General features: G+C 42.4%; 2 protein-coding genes across 3 annotated transcripts in view; one reads left to right on the top strand and one right to left on the bottom strand.

The window, feature by feature from the left end:
- SKIV2L2 (Ski2 like RNA helicase 2) overlaps nucleotides 1-5,941 on the bottom strand; it is a 60,221-nt gene extending 54,280 nt beyond the window's left edge. The window contains exons 1-3 of the mRNA XM_015423223.1: nucleotides 5,780-5,941; nucleotides 3,292-3,426; nucleotides 442-508 (exon numbers count right to left, since the gene is read on the bottom strand). Coding sequence (XP_015278709.1) covers nucleotides 442-508; nucleotides 3,292-3,426; nucleotides 5,780-5,904 — 327 coding nt within the window. The 5' untranslated portion in view covers nucleotides 5,905-5,941. The remainder of the gene's footprint in view (nucleotides 1-441; nucleotides 509-3,291; nucleotides 3,427-5,779) is intronic.
- Nucleotides 5,942-7,051: 1,110 nt separating this feature from the next.
- The window catches only part of DHX29 (DEAH-box helicase 29), a 40,023-nt gene continuing 30,756 nt past the window's right edge, over nucleotides 7,052-16,318 (top strand). The window contains exons 1-6 of one of the 2 annotated variants that reach the window (XM_015423226.1): nucleotides 7,052-7,398; nucleotides 8,251-8,324; nucleotides 8,609-8,722; nucleotides 9,743-9,872; nucleotides 13,076-13,215; nucleotides 14,985-15,140. In XM_015423226.1, coding sequence (XP_015278712.1) covers nucleotides 7,185-7,398; nucleotides 8,251-8,324; nucleotides 8,609-8,722; nucleotides 9,743-9,872; nucleotides 13,076-13,215; nucleotides 14,985-15,140 — 828 coding nt within the window. In that variant the 5' untranslated portion in view covers nucleotides 7,052-7,184. The remainder of the gene's footprint in view (nucleotides 7,399-8,250; nucleotides 8,325-8,608; nucleotides 8,723-9,742; nucleotides 9,873-13,075; nucleotides 13,216-14,984; nucleotides 15,141-16,318) is intronic. The other variant, XM_015423227.1, reaches the window with a different exon arrangement.

Here is a 16,318-nt window from a genome sequence, read left to right on the forward strand (position 1 = left end):
CAGTTTTTCATGCTGTACATTTGAAATGAGTAAAATGTTTTTTAAGGCAAGGTTTTTCTCACTGGGAAAAAAGTCCTCAGACTTTTTCATGCAATACATTTTGAATGTGAAAAGCCTGTCTTAAGAAGCAGACAAAATATTTCATAAGAGTTTTTCTTCCAGTGCTACCCAGGCCTCAGACAAAATCAGAACAAACAATTTCCCCCAAAAATAATTCTCCTTTTTTTGCCCCACACATCTCAAGGAGGGACAGTTTCCTCACCACAAGCTTAGTGATGTTACGTACTCCTACAGGAAAAGAACAACACTTCAATCTAGAGCTTAGTATCTGCAGCATAATTAAACCTTAGTTACATCAAAGTTTTAAATCTCTTATAAAAGACAGGAAATCCATCCAAGTAGTAACATATACAACTAAATAGTGATGCTCACAATACTCACCTCATGTGTACAACCCTCAACAGTTTCAACAGCTTGCACCTTTATTTTTGGCATCAGGTCAGCCAAACTGAAAACAAAAAGGTAATTTAGTGTTAGCAAAGAGTAATGAATATAGATCTGGTACACTGTCGATTTACCAGTTAATTACAATGACACCTTGACTGAGGATTACAAAACAATTACGCTTACCGATACTTCATCCAAGCATGGTCATTATAAAACACAGTATCTAATTACTAAAATTCAAGAGGCAGCTGACCGAATCCTAAGGCAATATAGCACTTACCTTTTACCACCCCTCCGATGGTAAATAAAGATTGCCCTAAGTTGCCTATTCTCTACTGTCATTGCTGTGCTATCTCAGACGTCTGTCCTAGTCCTTACAAACCAAGGGAGGCATTACAGAGAACCTCACACATCTTGCAGCAAAGAGCTATGGAGACTGCAGCTTTCTGGGCTTTAAAGGACCAGGGACATGGTCCATGGTAGTTCCAGCTGTAAATGTTTGGGACAACATACCAGATGGCTGTGGGAGAAGACAGGGTGCAAGCAGAAAAGGGATGGAGGCAAGTGTCCACTGAAAAGTCAAGTACCTTTTCTTCATGTAAATAACACAGTTTCATAAGGGATCCATCCACAGGCAAGACTGGGGCCTGCACATAGTGGGGGATTCTCTAGGTACACAGAAAAACATGACACTGTAAATTAACTGGAGAGTGAGAAAGTGGCCTGATGAGGACTAAAGATGCTCCAAAGGGAAGGCATGTTGAGAGCAGCTGAGGGTCAGTTAAAGGAGGAAAAGAAAGAGGGAGAACTAGTTTGCTTAAGCTTCACAGGCCCACTACCTTCTTCCTTCTTATAGCAAACCTGATGCCCCCGTGACCAGAGATACAGCTGCAACACGGGCAAAGGATTTTTGTATACTTTTGAGGATTTGTCCAGTCTGCAGAAAAATGTTAACAAAGAAATAATATTTCTCTACCACCACTGCATCTGCGCAGCACAGACCAGAAGGACTTCTTCAGGTGGTCAGTGGCCTACTGGTTTCTGGACTACGGGAGGAGGAGGATTGCTCTGCAGCCTGCTGCAATCATTTTGCTCAACACTTTGCAGACAAATCTCTCAAACGGGTTCTGACTACACTAACACAGTGACAAGACTGTATGGTCTCGGGGTGCCAAACTGTCAAGACATGTGGGATACATTTCAGCTTGTTCAGTCTGAGGATCTAGACAAGATTCTTGGAAAACTGAGACCTACCACCTGTTTGTGCAAACTCTGCCCCTCCTGGCTGCTTAAATCTGCCACCTGAGGGGGGGTGGCAGACTGGGACTGAGAGACGGTAAATACCTCCCTGACAGAGGTGTTGATCACCCCTACCTTGAAGCCAGCAGTGGTACATCCACTCTTAAAGAAACCTGCTTTGGACCCAGGAGAGTTGAATAACGGGAAATCTGGTTTTAGGCCTGGTTATGGGCCTGAAATAGTCTTGATCATTCTGGAGTATGACCTATGCTAATAGGGGTGGATGGATAGGAGTAATAACCTTGTTAATTCTTCAAGATTTCTGAGCGGCTTTTGCTGTAACTGATCATGGTATCCTTCTGGACTGCCTTTTGGGATTGGGACACACAGTTTTGTGGTGATTTCTGTCCTACTTTGAAAGTAGGTTTCAGAGTGTGGTTCTGGGGGCTGCTGCTCAGCCCCTTGCCTTTGGCCTGTAGGATCCCACAAGGTTCCACCTTGTCCCCTGTGCTTTTGAATATCTATGTGAAACTACCAGGAGAGGACATCTGGAGATCTGGACTAAGTTGCCACCAATACGTGGATAACCCAGCTTTATCTTGCATGCCAGTCTTATTCCATCTACACTGCCACTCACTTTGCTTCTGGGCCCAATTCAAGGTCCTGGTATTGACTAGGGACAGCATACCTGAAGGATCACCCACTCCTATATGAACCTAACCAACCACTGTAGTCATCTTTAGAGGTCCTGTTGTGGGTGCCCCCACCAGCTGAAGCTAGATGGGTAGCAACTTGAGAAATGCCATCCACAGCCACAGTTTCAAAAGTTCCTCCCCAGGGAGGTTCGTCTGTGTCTGTCTGTGTTTGTCTATTACTGTCTTCTGCCAATGAATGAAGACTTTTTCTGGCATTCTCTCACTAACTCTTACTAGCCCTCCTCCCAGTTTGTGTGTTTGAAATGCTTTTCAATGTTTGCAGCCTGGGGGGCCCTGAACTAGTTGGGAAGATAGCAAAGAAATGTTTTAATAAACAACTATTTAAAGATTCCTTTTAAACACACTAAGAAGTTCCAGAATACTGTGTGAGCTTACCAGATAGAGTGGAAATAACTGAATTTAATCAGTGAAACTTTTTTGTTGCTGTTCAAAAATATTTATGACAGTTATAAAAAATATTTACCTACTAGTTCTGTTTCTAGGGAACAAGTTACAGATTTTTATTACAATCCAGTGGGAAGGTCTCTTGCACAAACTTCATTGAAATGAATGGGAACTGCATATGAAGCAGTATTCCTGTACAGCTTCTATTCACATCAAGTAGGTCTTCAAAAAGGTCTTTACTGCTGGACTGTGCAGTTACCATACATCAGAGTGTGTGTGTGTGTGTGTGTGTGTGTGTGTGTGTGTGTGAGAGAGAGAGAGAGAGAGAGAGAGAGAGAGAGAGAGAGAGCGCGCGCAACAGACAGACAGACGTTTCCAATTATTGGAGACCCCATGAATTAATGACATCCAAAACATCATCCTGAAGCAGCTCGCAAATCAAACATACACTACCACCTTTGTAACTATTCTCAGATACCAAGCAACAGTGGGATTTTTTCCTTACCTGAGATCATCTGTAGTATCCTCCAACTTGGGCTTCTTCCCCAAAACTGTAATATCTGTATTATCTGTTTCTGCATCTCTTTTTGTTTTTGTGGGGATTTTAATGGATGATGGAGATTGGCCATCTGGTTGTTTCCTGAAATAGAAAAAGAAATCAGATGGGGTTAAAAACTGCGAGTTGCCGAATGAAGAGAATTACACTGTGCCCACTCTGTCACTATTCTGAGCAATAACGGTGGGACAACTGCATCGCTTCTAAGGAAGAACACCAGGAAGAGAAGATCAACAGGACCAGTCTGGATACAAATTCTGTGAAACTGATTTTCCTCCAATACCTTCTCCTATCATGTCCCTTCCGTTGTATGCCCTGACTTTTTTAGCCTGGGGACAGGACTGTTTTTTGGGTTTTTTTACTAATGCAAGCTATTAAATAATACCTCAGGTAGGATTACAGCAGCACATGTTCCTTCCAATGAACATGGACTTCTATGACTGCTACAGATGCTACCACACAGTGGACTCTACAGACACTATTCATAAACAAGCCAAGAATAGAAAAGCTGTTGGCTTCTGTATCGTCTATCACACACTCTGTTTACATGATGTTTTCTCATATGTAGGAGCCAGAAGAAAAGTTTAATTAACTATATGTTTACTAACAAACTGTGAAGTTACCACATAATCACATGCATCCACTGTTTGCTGAAACATTATTTGTTTAGTTCTAATATTTCTATGTTGCTTTCTTTCCTGGACCAAAATACCCAAAGCAGCTTACAATTTTTAAAGTCATTAACATCAAAGTCTGTAAACTCCTTTAGGTAGGCACTGATGTAAAATGCCATGTGCAAGGATAAACAAATTATTATGGGAAACTGCCCTTCCCCCTAACTTCCCTCTCTGGTGTACTGTACATTTAATTCCAGAGGAGTAGCTGTATTACTTCACTACAGCAAAAATAAGCAGGAGAGTTTTGGCACCTCAAAGATCAGCCAACATAAACTTTTGTGTTCTAGAGGCCACTTTGTCAGATACATGTTGTGAGTCCTCACTAGGCAGATACATATGTGCATCAAGTTATGAAAACAAGCTGTAAACTGCAGGTTCAAAGATGCAGGAAATACAGGATGAGATATAATTCTGTAGAATTAAGGTGTAATCAAGAAAACTGCAAATACAGTAGCACAATAACGTAAGAGAACAGTGGCTTTTATGCAAGGGTGTTCCTGGAAGTACTGGCCTTTTTTATATCAGATTTCTGTTTATTCTTATGCATGGAAACCTGACTGCCCAATAAAGAGAGCAGAAAGGCATTGTGGACACATGGTAGCATGTATCACATTGAAGGATGAGCTAAGTATTTTTCTTGATTACATCTGACATACACAATTACAACTTAATCTAGACTTACTATATTTCATAATGGTAGCTTTGTTTCTCTCATACTTCACATAACTCTATCTTTCTCTGTGTCAAATGAGGACCCAGTTAATAAATCTGAAAAAAACAGTCTCTAATCCTCAAAAGCTGATGCTAGAATAAAAAAATCTTTAAAGGTGTCTGAAGAGATTCCTGTTTATAAGCTCTTAGGGACATCAGCATGCCCATTTCTTCACCCCCCCTTTCACCAACTCTCTCAACTGTATGGTGTAGCACTAGAGTTGCCAACTCCAGCCTGAGAAATACATGGAGATTTAGGGTCCGAACCTGGGGAGAGAATTTGGCAGGAATGTGATTCCATACACTCTGTTCTCAAAACCTAGAATGTCCTCCAGGGGAACTGATTTCTGTAGCCTAGAGAGCAGTTGTAATTCTGGGAGAACTCTGGAGTCCATCTGGAGGACAGCAGGAGGCAACCCTATGTAGAACTTAGAGCACAGAATAAGCCTGGAGAAATCAATGTTCAAATTCTTATTTTGCCATATAAGCTCATTGAGTGACCATGGGCAGTCACTCCTTCTCAAACAGATCTGCCTCCCAAGATTGTTATCAAGAGAAAATGGAGAAGGAACGGAAAATCACGTAGATCACTGTGAGTTCCTTAGGGGAATACCACGATTTTTTTAAAAAATGTAACAAATACATAAAGTCGCCCTCAACATTCCACATAACTTCAATTATTACCAGTGCCGTTTGTCCCTTCGGGGGGAATCTTAACTATATGGTTGTTTTTGTGGGGGGGGGGGGGTTGCCTTGTGGCCGCACGTTGTTACTTTCGTGATCAGCCGCCTTTCTTTACTATGGGACTCGACAATAAAATATGTCAATAATGAGGACACCATTTAGGCACTTCCAGAGAGCTCCCTGATTAAGAAGTTACCAAAGACTCTAAAGCTACACCTATGAACGACCCTCCTGCCAGCCAGCGCGCCCCTCACCCTCAACAGACCCCAGAAAGGACCCCGATCTGCGGCCACCTCCACGGCTACCTTCCTGGCCGGGCCCCCCTTGACGCAAAACTCAGCCAGGCCTCTCTGATCCTCCCTCACCCAGCTTTCCCTGCAGCAGCGGAGGCCGCGACAGCTCCCTTTGTTTTCTTCGAGTCAGACGAGGCGGCGGCGGAAGAATCTTCCTCGAACACGCTGAAAAGCTCGTCGCCGAAAGCGTCCGCCATCTTCCCGCTCAGCCTCACGCCGGTCGTTCCCACAATGCACCGCGCTGCAGACCGCTTGTCCTCAAAGCCCCCGATGCCGTGACTGAGAGCAAGCGACGAAGCGTGGCTTGTCTGGAACCTCATACCATAGAGAGAGAACTCTATGGCATTCCCTGGAAGCCAAGAGGACAAGCGTTCCCCGCAGCCCCTACTTCCGGTTCCAAATCCTCCTTTTGCCAGGGCAAAAAGGGAGTAGAAGTTATTGAGCAAAATAGACGAAGCTGGAAGAAGCGTCTTTCCTTCTTCATTTGAAATAATTATGTCATTGGTTGATGGGACAGAACTGGAGAAAGTAGGTTAAAACAGGGTTGGAGAGCGTGGGGAAGAAAAATATAGTTAAAGATAAATTCAAGTGGGTAGCCGTGTGTTGCTCGGAAGCAGCAGAACAAGACTTGAGTTCAGTGGAACCTTTAATACCAACAAAGTTTTATTCAAAGTGTAAGCTTTCGTGTGCAAAGCTTATTCCAGTTCTCTGAAGAAGCGTGCTTTGCATACGAAAGCTTACACTTTGAATAAAACTTTGTTGGCTATACAGAGATGACCAAAAAAGAAACCAAGCGAACAGGGGGAACAAAGTGGGACGTACTAAAACTAAAGACAGCGATTGCCCATACGGAATACATGAGTGCCCATAGAGAATTTGCCCGTAGGAATCCAGCGCCAGCGGCCATAACTTTTTAAAGAGCCCCTAACGAGAGCAGGGAGAGCCAGAATGACCTCTCGCAGCACCCCAGTTGAACTTATTCTTTTTATGGGGATAGTTAAAAACACAGGAGTCCTCTGTTGATCTCCCACCCCCACCAAAGGCGTGGATCCTCCAGGGGGGACAAAACTAGCTTCTTTTTTCCAGTTTTTGGACAAAAGAAATTTGTTCAGGGAGCCTCTCTTTCCCCCTGCTTGGTTCACTGACGTTTTTACACCCGTCCCTTTGCATTTACACATCTCTTGCCTTCCACGCACTGAAAATTATAACTGACAACCAAAAGGCGCGCTCAGGCTACTATTAAGACCGCAGCCTTTTGTAAGGGGGAGGGGAATCAAGCGGAAGCGGAAACCCGGCGACTGTGAGAGGAAAATGCCCTTTTGGGCGGAAGCATCTGACCACGGGTGGTGCTGTCGGAAATGTCCCGTTGCTGTCCAATGAAAGCGGCTCTCACGGCGGCGGCGGCTGAAGCCCGGATGTGAGCAGCCGGCGTGAGGTCGGCGGTGGCTTTGTGCGGGTTCTGTCGCGTGTCTCTGTCATGGGCGGCAAGAACAAAAAGCATAAGGCCGGCAGCGGCGCCGCAGGGGCCGGCATGGTCCATCCCTCCACGGTGGCTGCAGCACGAGCCAAGACTGCGGGCGCCGCCGCCGCCGCCGCCCCAGCTGAGTCCGGAGCCGCTGGCGAAGCCGCGGGCAAGAAACCCCCGGCGTCTCGGCCGAGTCCCGCCGGCAAAGATCCGCGCCTGAAACAAGGTACCGAGGTTTTTACCTGGGAGTAAAACACCTTGAGTTCAGTGAGACTCCATCTCTGAGTAAAAAAGGTAAAGGTTCCCTTGCTCGAAAGCCAGTCGAATCCGACTCTAGGGTTGCGGTGCTCATCTCCGTTTCAAAGCCGAAGAGCCAGCGCTGTCCGAAGACGTTTCCGTGGTCATGTGGCCGGCATGACTAAACGCCAAGGCTCACGGAACGCTGTTACCTTCCCACTGAAGTGGTACCTATTTATCTACTTGCAATTTCTTGCTTTCGAACCTAGCGCTAGGTTGGCAGGAGCTGGAACTAGAGATGGGAGCTCACTCCATCATGCGGCACCCAGGTCTCTAACTGCTGAACTACTGACTTTCCACACCCTGCAGTTCAGCGTCTTAACCACTTGAGCCACCGCAGCTCCGAGTATCTCTGAGTAGATATACCTTAGTCAAGATCGGTGGCACCTTCAAGCCTCAAGTTGTTTGTCGTGGAATTAGGTTGCTAGACCATGTCAAGCCTCCGGTGCCTGCTGCCAGATTGTGTTCGGGTGCTTTGATGATGAGCAGGTTAGGTGTTTGAAAAAGGGGATGAGACTGACTCATGGAGGATAGTCCCAGGTGGGTAGTTGGTATGGGATTCCATGGTCTGTCATGCAACCTAACCGGCACTGTTTTGTTCACATCCTGAGATCCTGGCAACTGGAATACACTAACACTTCAATCCTATGCAAATTTGCTACAGCCGTAACCCATTGATTTTGGCTATTTATATAACAGATAAATATTGATATCATAGATAAATATCAAGCATTCTGTCAAATATTATTGCTCAAGTAATTCTTCTTTTTCAAATATACAGGTCCAAAAACCTACAGCTTTGGTTCTGTAGTTGACTCCAGTGCATCTGCGAATGCAGATAAATCCATTCTTAAGGTAGGTGTGTCTATAAGCACAGAGGGGAGGAGGAAGGAGTATTCACTTTTTATTGGAAATGGTCTGTAGGGATAATATTGAGCTCTAAATTTGTGAGGGGAATGAATCAAAATCTTACTAAGTGTTTTCCTCATGCGCATACCAATATAGCGTATTATTCTTTTCTTGTAAAAATGTAAAATAAATTCTATTTGCCCCCATTGGGCAAATATGTTAAAAGATGTTAAAGTACTTAAACTGGCAATTTAGAACAACTTGATTGTCACCAATTTTTACTATTATAGGTAATGATTAACAGTAACTTGGAAAAAAGAATTATTGGTGTGATTAACGAACATAAAAAGCAATCTGGTGAAAAGGGGATGATTTCTAGAAGGCTTACTGCTAAGAAATTACAGGTAAAGTATACAGTTTTCCTCACTTGTTCAATAAGACACAAAATGTCCCAGTGGATGGGGAGAGGAGAGTTGTCACTAAAGTTCATGGGTCTGCAGAATAAAACTGGTCTCACTAAGTTTGAGGATGGGGGACTTACACATTGATTTTGGCTTGTTTTAGTGTTTCACAATATTTCTATAAGATAAAATATGTTTTTGTATTGATAGAGATCCAGTCGTGTAAAGGAAATAATGATAATTTCTTACTACAGTGTTCATCACATGGGATGAACACTCTTCATTTGGTATTTCTTGAAACCATGAAGTACGAATCTATTTGTGACTGAATTAAGCTGAGTAGGGGTTTTCTGAAGCTTTGGCATGACTCAGGCATGATGTAGTGCACACTTTAGGGATTAGAGATGGGACTATGATATCAAATGCTCCCTGCTTTATTAAGACCAAGTTCTCTTTTCCAGCCATTCTGTTTTGTATAAGCCTTAACTGGGCGAAATGTCTATCGAGTCATCTTAACCAGAGACTAATCTCCGTTAGCATGTCCTGTTAGCATCAACCTGGATGCTGATATAACCTTAATTTTGGTGAGGCCTTGTGGAATGAATTTTACTTAAGTGGTTGCAGGACTAGATATATGGTGCAACAGTGAATCCTTTATGGTTAAACATGTTTAAGGGATTTGTCTGCACATGTCTTGTATCTATTCTTTTTGATGGGTGTGTCTAGTTAACATAACATCTTAGTACTGTGTTTTCTCTAAAAAGGATAGTTTACAAACTTGTCATGAGTTTTGTAATTGATCCAAAGTTCTGTAGGCATTCTGATGCATAGTAAGCTCCTGGTGATTGTAGATTCCCTGTTTGCTGTAAAATCGGGGATGATTCTGCACTTGGAATGGAATGGAAATATAGTTATTCTTACATAGTAATGAATAGTGATTGTTCCTGGGTTTAGAAAGAGCCTCTCAGGACTGGAACAAAAATCGCTTCTGTATTTTAGACCTTATTCTGCTGTTCCTTACAGGATGTATACATGGCTTTGCAAGGATTTTCTTTTAAGACTGAAGATATTGAAGAAGCTATGAAAAATACTATTTTGTATGGTGGTGATCTACATTCGGCGCTTGATTGGTTGTGCTTAAACCTTTCAGATGGTAAATACAAAGGCAAACTGTGCCTCTGAAATTCAGGAAAGTTACTTTCAATAGAAACTGCCCCTTCCATATTTTTATCTATCATTCCTTTTGCATGGTTAATCTTAACTTAAAAGCACGTGGAACTTTGCATTCAGGCTAGTCCCTTGCCACTTGCTAACTACTTGAAACTAGTACCCCAACCATTACAAGCTGGTACTTCATACTTGCGTGTGCCTAAAGTGCCATTAAGTTGCAGCCAACTTAACCCTCTTGAGTTTTCAAGACAAGAGATGAACAGAGGTGGCTTGTCATTGCCTGCCTCTGCAGTGGACTTTTTTGGTGGCCTGGGCCATCCAAGTACTAACACGGGCTGACCTCACTTAGCTTCCGAGATCTGATGAGGCCATCCAGGCAGGGTTTCACCCTTGTACAATGGTAATTCTTCCTTAATAATAAATAAAAGATCTTTTGGGTTGTATTTATAAATTGTTGTTAACTACCCTGAGCCCCATGGGGGGTGGGGGGGAAGGCCGTCCGTAAACCAAATTAAATAAATAAATAGATTATAGATTTTCCTATTAGAATGTTGGGGCATTTGAAACAAGAATATTTTAACAAATTTTTATAGTATCAGTGGGAAAGTATGGAATAATTGCATAGGTTTTCTTAACATGAAATGGATAGAATCCGTCCTGAGCCTGCTCCAGTGGGAAGGGTGGGGTATACATTTGATAAATAAATAAAATAAACAGAGATGGCAAAATAAGGGCTAATTAGAATAGTGATTAAATATTGGAAATGTTGGCAAAATAATAGGAGCAGAGCCAATGAGGAAATAGTTTAAAGCTACTTCTTCCATTAGAGGTTAAGGTGTAAAAATATTGCAGTTTCAGGAACAATGATAGCAACGTAGTGACCCTCATCAAGACTGTACAGGTATACCAATGATTAATATAAATAAAGGGGTTAAGCAGGGCTGTATTTTGGCCCCTTCCCTTTTCAGTCTTTTTTTAAATGACTTTGCCCCCTTTCTGTCTTCAGTTGATGGAGACAGCCCTAGACTTGGCTCTACGCATATATCTTTACTGCTGTATGCTGATGACGCAGTCCTTTTGTCATCAACTCGTTTGGGGTTAAAGCGATTACTTGATCGCTGCTATGAATATTGTGCTGCCAACTACTGGAGTTAAATTATGAGAAGTCCAAAGTAGTGGTCTTTTCCAACTCCTGGAAGTTTCATGACTGGAAAATCAGTGGTCATTCCTTGGAACAGGTCAAGGTCTTTAAATATCTTGGTGTTCATTTTCAATACAACGCCTCTTGGGTATGTCACCGAAAAACAGCAATTAATACGGCCGAAGTAAATGCGGCAGCAATTTCCAAATTTTATTTTTCAGGAAGAGGTTTAAAAGCCTTTAATGCTAAAATAGGGGCCCAGTTATTATATGGGGTGCCTATTTGCATCAATAAAACTGGAAATCTCATAGAACAGCCTCAGTCCTATTTCCTGAGGAAAATCTTTGGGGTGCCAATGTGTGTCCCCTATGCGGCTTTGTGCCTGGAATGTGGCCAGAACATGTTGATAACTAAAGCATGGCTAATTACAATTAAGTATTGGCTTCACCTTCTTTTCAATTCGGACCCTTCTAGTTACACCTATCAGCTTCTACTGGAATCTAATGACTCTAACTGGATTACCTATATAGAATCCAAAATTAAATCCCTGGATATCACCTTAGATTCCTTACTCCTTACTTCCGAATCTGAGTCTTTTTCAGTTATAAGAGCCAATCTACTTTGTTCTGAGCTACATTCACTGTATAATGCCACTAATAAAACCTGTTCACCCCTATATTTTGGAATATCTCCTAAAGTCGGCCAAGCTGCCTCTTACCTGTACCAGCTTCACACCCCCAAACTCCATAGAGCCCTCTCTTTGGCGAGATTCAATGTATTACCTTTGGCCTTATTATCTGGCCGCTTTCAGGGTGTGCACTTTTCTGACAGATGTTGTCCAGGCACAAATGATAATATCGAAACGATTTCCCATGTCTTGTTGCAGTGCCCCTTCTACCATGCACTACGACTGAAATTTCTAAATTTTATTTTGGCTCAATTAGAAGAATATCCTGATTGCCTAAAGATCCTTATTCTTCTTGATAATCCAAACCTTGAGATAATGGAAACTGTTGTTAAATTTATTTTTGGTGCCATTTCTATTCGCCCTTTATTTAATTGATGGCTATACTTACTTGGTAATTCCTTGTTTCTGTATTTTGCAAGTATTATTCTATGCTGTGGTTGTTGTTGTTTTTTGTATATGGGTTTGCAAGGGTTACATGCCAATAAAGGTAACTGAACTTGTGGACTTGTACAGGTATACAAAGGACAATTTACATAAATATTATACTCTAAGTTAGACTGTGTGCTTGTAATTCCTTATACGTTTAAATGAATTTAAATATAAGATATAGAAATGTAATCTTAAAGGAGACTTATACATTTACATTTGAATCCTACTATCTTTCAGTGACTCAGGATCCACACTGCCTAACGGTGCCATCCTAGGCAGAGTGGCACTCTTCTAAGTTCATTGAAGGCAACTTTGCTTAAAATGGCACTGTGATAATGCCAAGTTGGAGGTCAGGAGAGAAGATCTAGATGGTAGACCAATATGATTGGGTCCCTGCAGCCTGTGTGAGGGTGGCTGTTGGTTCCTCCGCCATTTTGAAGCCCCTTCCTGCTTCAGAACCAAAACAGTAAGACATAACCTGGCCTGGATAACCCAAGCTAGCCCGATCTTGCCAGATCTTAGAACCTAAGCAGGGTTGTCCTTCACTAGTATTTAGATGGAAGACCTCCAAGGAATATCAGGGTCATGACACAGAGAAAGGCAATGGCAAACCACTTCGGAAAGTTTCTTGCCTTGAAAACTCTATGGGGTTGCCGTAAGTACTGTATAAATGCTTGTTTCAGTGAGGGCCAAACACTGGTACAAATAAGTGGGGGAGGACCCACATTCTCAGAGATCTCTTGTTGAGCTGCTGTGTGGATTTTATTTTTACATGTGACCTTATGCCTTGTGCCTCGGCACATTATGACAACCCTCCAAACGTATTGCTGTGGTCAGATTTAAGGCGTATAGGATATTATCTATTCCTTCCATTCAGTCAGTTGATATCTGATACATGCTTTAAACTGTGTTGTGACTTTTTTTTAAGATGCACTGCCAGAAGGTTTCAGTCAGCAATTTGGTGAAGAGCAACAGAAAACTAGAGCAAAATTTTATTCTCCTGCCCCACCATGTGAAATGCCTCAGGTGCCAAATAATAAAAAGAAGGAAGATGGCTCTGAAGAAAAGGTATTTTTAAAGCCAGTTTTTCAGACAGAAAGGCCACTGGTTACATCTCTCAAGGGCCTAGGTTGTTTATATCTTTTCCCAGCTCCTTTGAGAATGAGTAAGTATACGTATAAACTTACCATAGGTACATAAGAACATAAGAGAAGCCATGCTGGATCAGGCCAATGGCCCATCTAGTCCAACACTCTGTCACACAGTAGCCAAAACCTAGGTGCCATCAGGAGGTCCACTAGCAGGGCCAGAACCTTAGAAGCCCTCCCACTGTTGCCCCCCCAAGTGCCAAGGTACAATCCCCCCCCCCACTGTGAAGTATTTTGATGTTGTCAATTATTAGAAATGTTGTCAATTAGCAGCAATAGTAAAAACAGACCATAATGAGGCTCTGATTTGGGGGGGGGGGAATGATGACGACGACCATGTTTTGGACATGTAGGAATGAAATCAGTAGATTTTTCTCCTAGAACTAACAATCCTTTTAATTGTGCGTTAAAAACAATTGTGTAGCTTGCCTTTATTTTGCAATGTAGTACATGTTACAAGCGGGGGACCCACAAGATTCACAGAGGAAGGGGATGCCGTCCTCCCCTGTCCACTTGGCAAGCTGTCTGCTTTGTAGCCAACCTGCCCAGCTGCACCCCCAATGCTGCCTCCATGTTCCTGGTGCACACAGCTGGGGGAGGGGCTGCAGTGGATCCTGCTCCCCCTCAGTTCCCTGGCTCAAGCAGTGAGGGGGATGACCACTCTTGGCTTATGTTCATTGCCTGCCTACAGTACCACTACCACTGTACTGCTTCAGTTCTGCAATATCATTTTTCAGATACAGCGACTAGAACTGAACATGATATTCCAAATGAGGCTACTCCATGGCTTCCTATCAATGGCATTAGAGTATTGGTCGTTTGATTCTCAGTTCTTTCCTAGTGATTCCTATTTATTTATTTTTGGGATTTATATCCTGTCCCTCTTCTGCAACGTGGGGCTTGGGGTGGCTCACAACATTTTAAAAAGTACAACAAAATCATAAACTTCATAGTTTAAAACAGTTAAAAACTTAACATTCTCCCGGTACCTAAAAATGTTCAAAAGAGAAAATATCTGGCATGGAACAACATTTCTCACAACCTCTGTTTGGCCCAGTTCTTCAGACTCCCTTCCCAGAAGCAGTGACTCTGGTGTGGGTATGTGCCCCCCTTTTTCCATCATGAAAATGGACACAAAGAATTCACTCCCTTTCTCTGCCATCTTCCCATCTTCCTTAAGTAATCCTTTTGTTCCTTTGTCATGCCATGGCCCGACTGCCTCCCTAGCCAGTTTCCTGCTCCTGATAGATTTCCCTTAGGAGATGTGATTAGCTTCGTCAAGATGACAGCACAATGTTTCTTCAGATCATACCCTGCAAGCAAACACCCTGTTCTCAGTGAGTAAAAATATGGGAATAGGAACACTGGTGGCTCTTCAAAGAACAAATATCTCTATACCTGGACAATTTATTCACATAATCAGTGTGTAGGTTCCAGTCTACATTTTTAACAGGATGTATTCCTAGTCCTCGTATATAGCAGGGTTACTCTTAGAAAGCAACTGCGAGATATCACATGACTTCACCAAGCATAATATACTCATGTTTAGAATAGGTGACAACGTTGGGAATGTCTTTCTGTTTTACAAGTAAAGAAGGCGCAAGTATATCTTATTGAAGCATCTAACACATTGTTCCTTTCTATTATTATGTAATGGTCACTTTTTTAAAGATATATTAATATTTACAGTCATCTGCATATTCTTGCACTACCCAAAAGGCAAATACAGGAATAAAGAAAGATATCAGCATGAAGGAATGGATCCTGCAGTATGCTGAGCAACAAAGCGATGAAGAGAAAAGCGAATCTGTGAACAATTCAGAAGATCAGGAAAAATTTGACCCAGTAAGTTTGTAACTATTTGCTGCAGTTCTTGATTCACTCGATACTTATAATGAGGTTTTGACAGATGTCGTCTAAGGTTAAGCTTATATCATTTCAGTTGGTTAAATGCCATAGTGCTTGTTTGCTTATTGGAAAGAGGAGTTCTTTCATCAGTTACAAAAAGCTCCTATCACTCAGGCAGCTTGTTACTTTATCCCAGTTCAAGGAAATAGCATTTTTTTTTAGTTTTAGGCCTGATAACATTGGCAGTTATCAGATGTCTAACAGACAACTGGCAGTTGCTCCCCCCCTTCCAGATGTCTAAATATTCCAGTTTGATTCTGCACAGTCCCTCATTAAGACGATAATGTATGAACTTAGTGCCAGTACAAATACTAAAGACGAGGAATATCAAGAGCTGTTGGAATCTAGGCAAAATGCTAGGCAAGAATCTAATCTGTGTCTAAGAAATCATGGAAATTCTGTCTCTCACTTCCACATCTACTGAGATCCTTCCTTTCTTCTATTAGACCTAAGTTGCTGTCATTGCTACTGTTGCCTCAGTGTTTCTCAATCTGAATTACCCCATCTACTTCCATCACTGTCTTCCACCAGCAAGTAAAAACCTCTTTGTTTCACCTCTCATTTCCTCAGTGCCCCTCCCTTCTCCCCCAGCTTGGTGTAGTGGTTAAGAACGGCGGACTCTAATCTGGAGCACCGGATTTGATACCCCACTCCTCCACATGAAGCCAGCTGGGTGACCTTGGGTCAGTCACAGTTCTCTCAGAGCTCTCTCAGACCCACCTACCTCGCAGAGTGTCTGTTGTGGGGAGAGGAAGGCAATTGTAAGACACTCTGAAACTCCTTCGGGTAGTGAAGAGTGGGGTATAAAAACCAACTCTTCTTGTTTTTCTTTTACTTACTGGTTTCTATGTTTTTCTATATGTGTCTTTGGTTTTATTGTGTTTTTATAATTTTTTTTACTGTTAGCCACTTCAGTAGCCCCAATTGGGCAGAAAAAGCAGGATATAAATTTTGTAAATCATAAATAAATGCACTGTGTAATGCTGTGAAAACCACTCAACCTCTTTTGAGATTTACAAAGCTCCTTTTTACCTGCTTAAGAAAAGTAATTCTGCATCATTCATAACATAGCAAAGCTGGTGCCTGTAAGTGTCGTGGGATTGTTGTTGAGACAT

Source organism: Gekko japonicus, unplaced genomic scaffold (assembly GCF_001447785.1).
Source record: "Gekko japonicus isolate JY-2015 unplaced genomic scaffold, Gekko_japonicus_V1.1 scaffold862, whole genome shotgun sequence".
Classification (NCBI taxonomy): Eukaryota; Metazoa; Chordata; class Lepidosauria; order Squamata; family Gekkonidae; genus Gekko; species Gekko japonicus.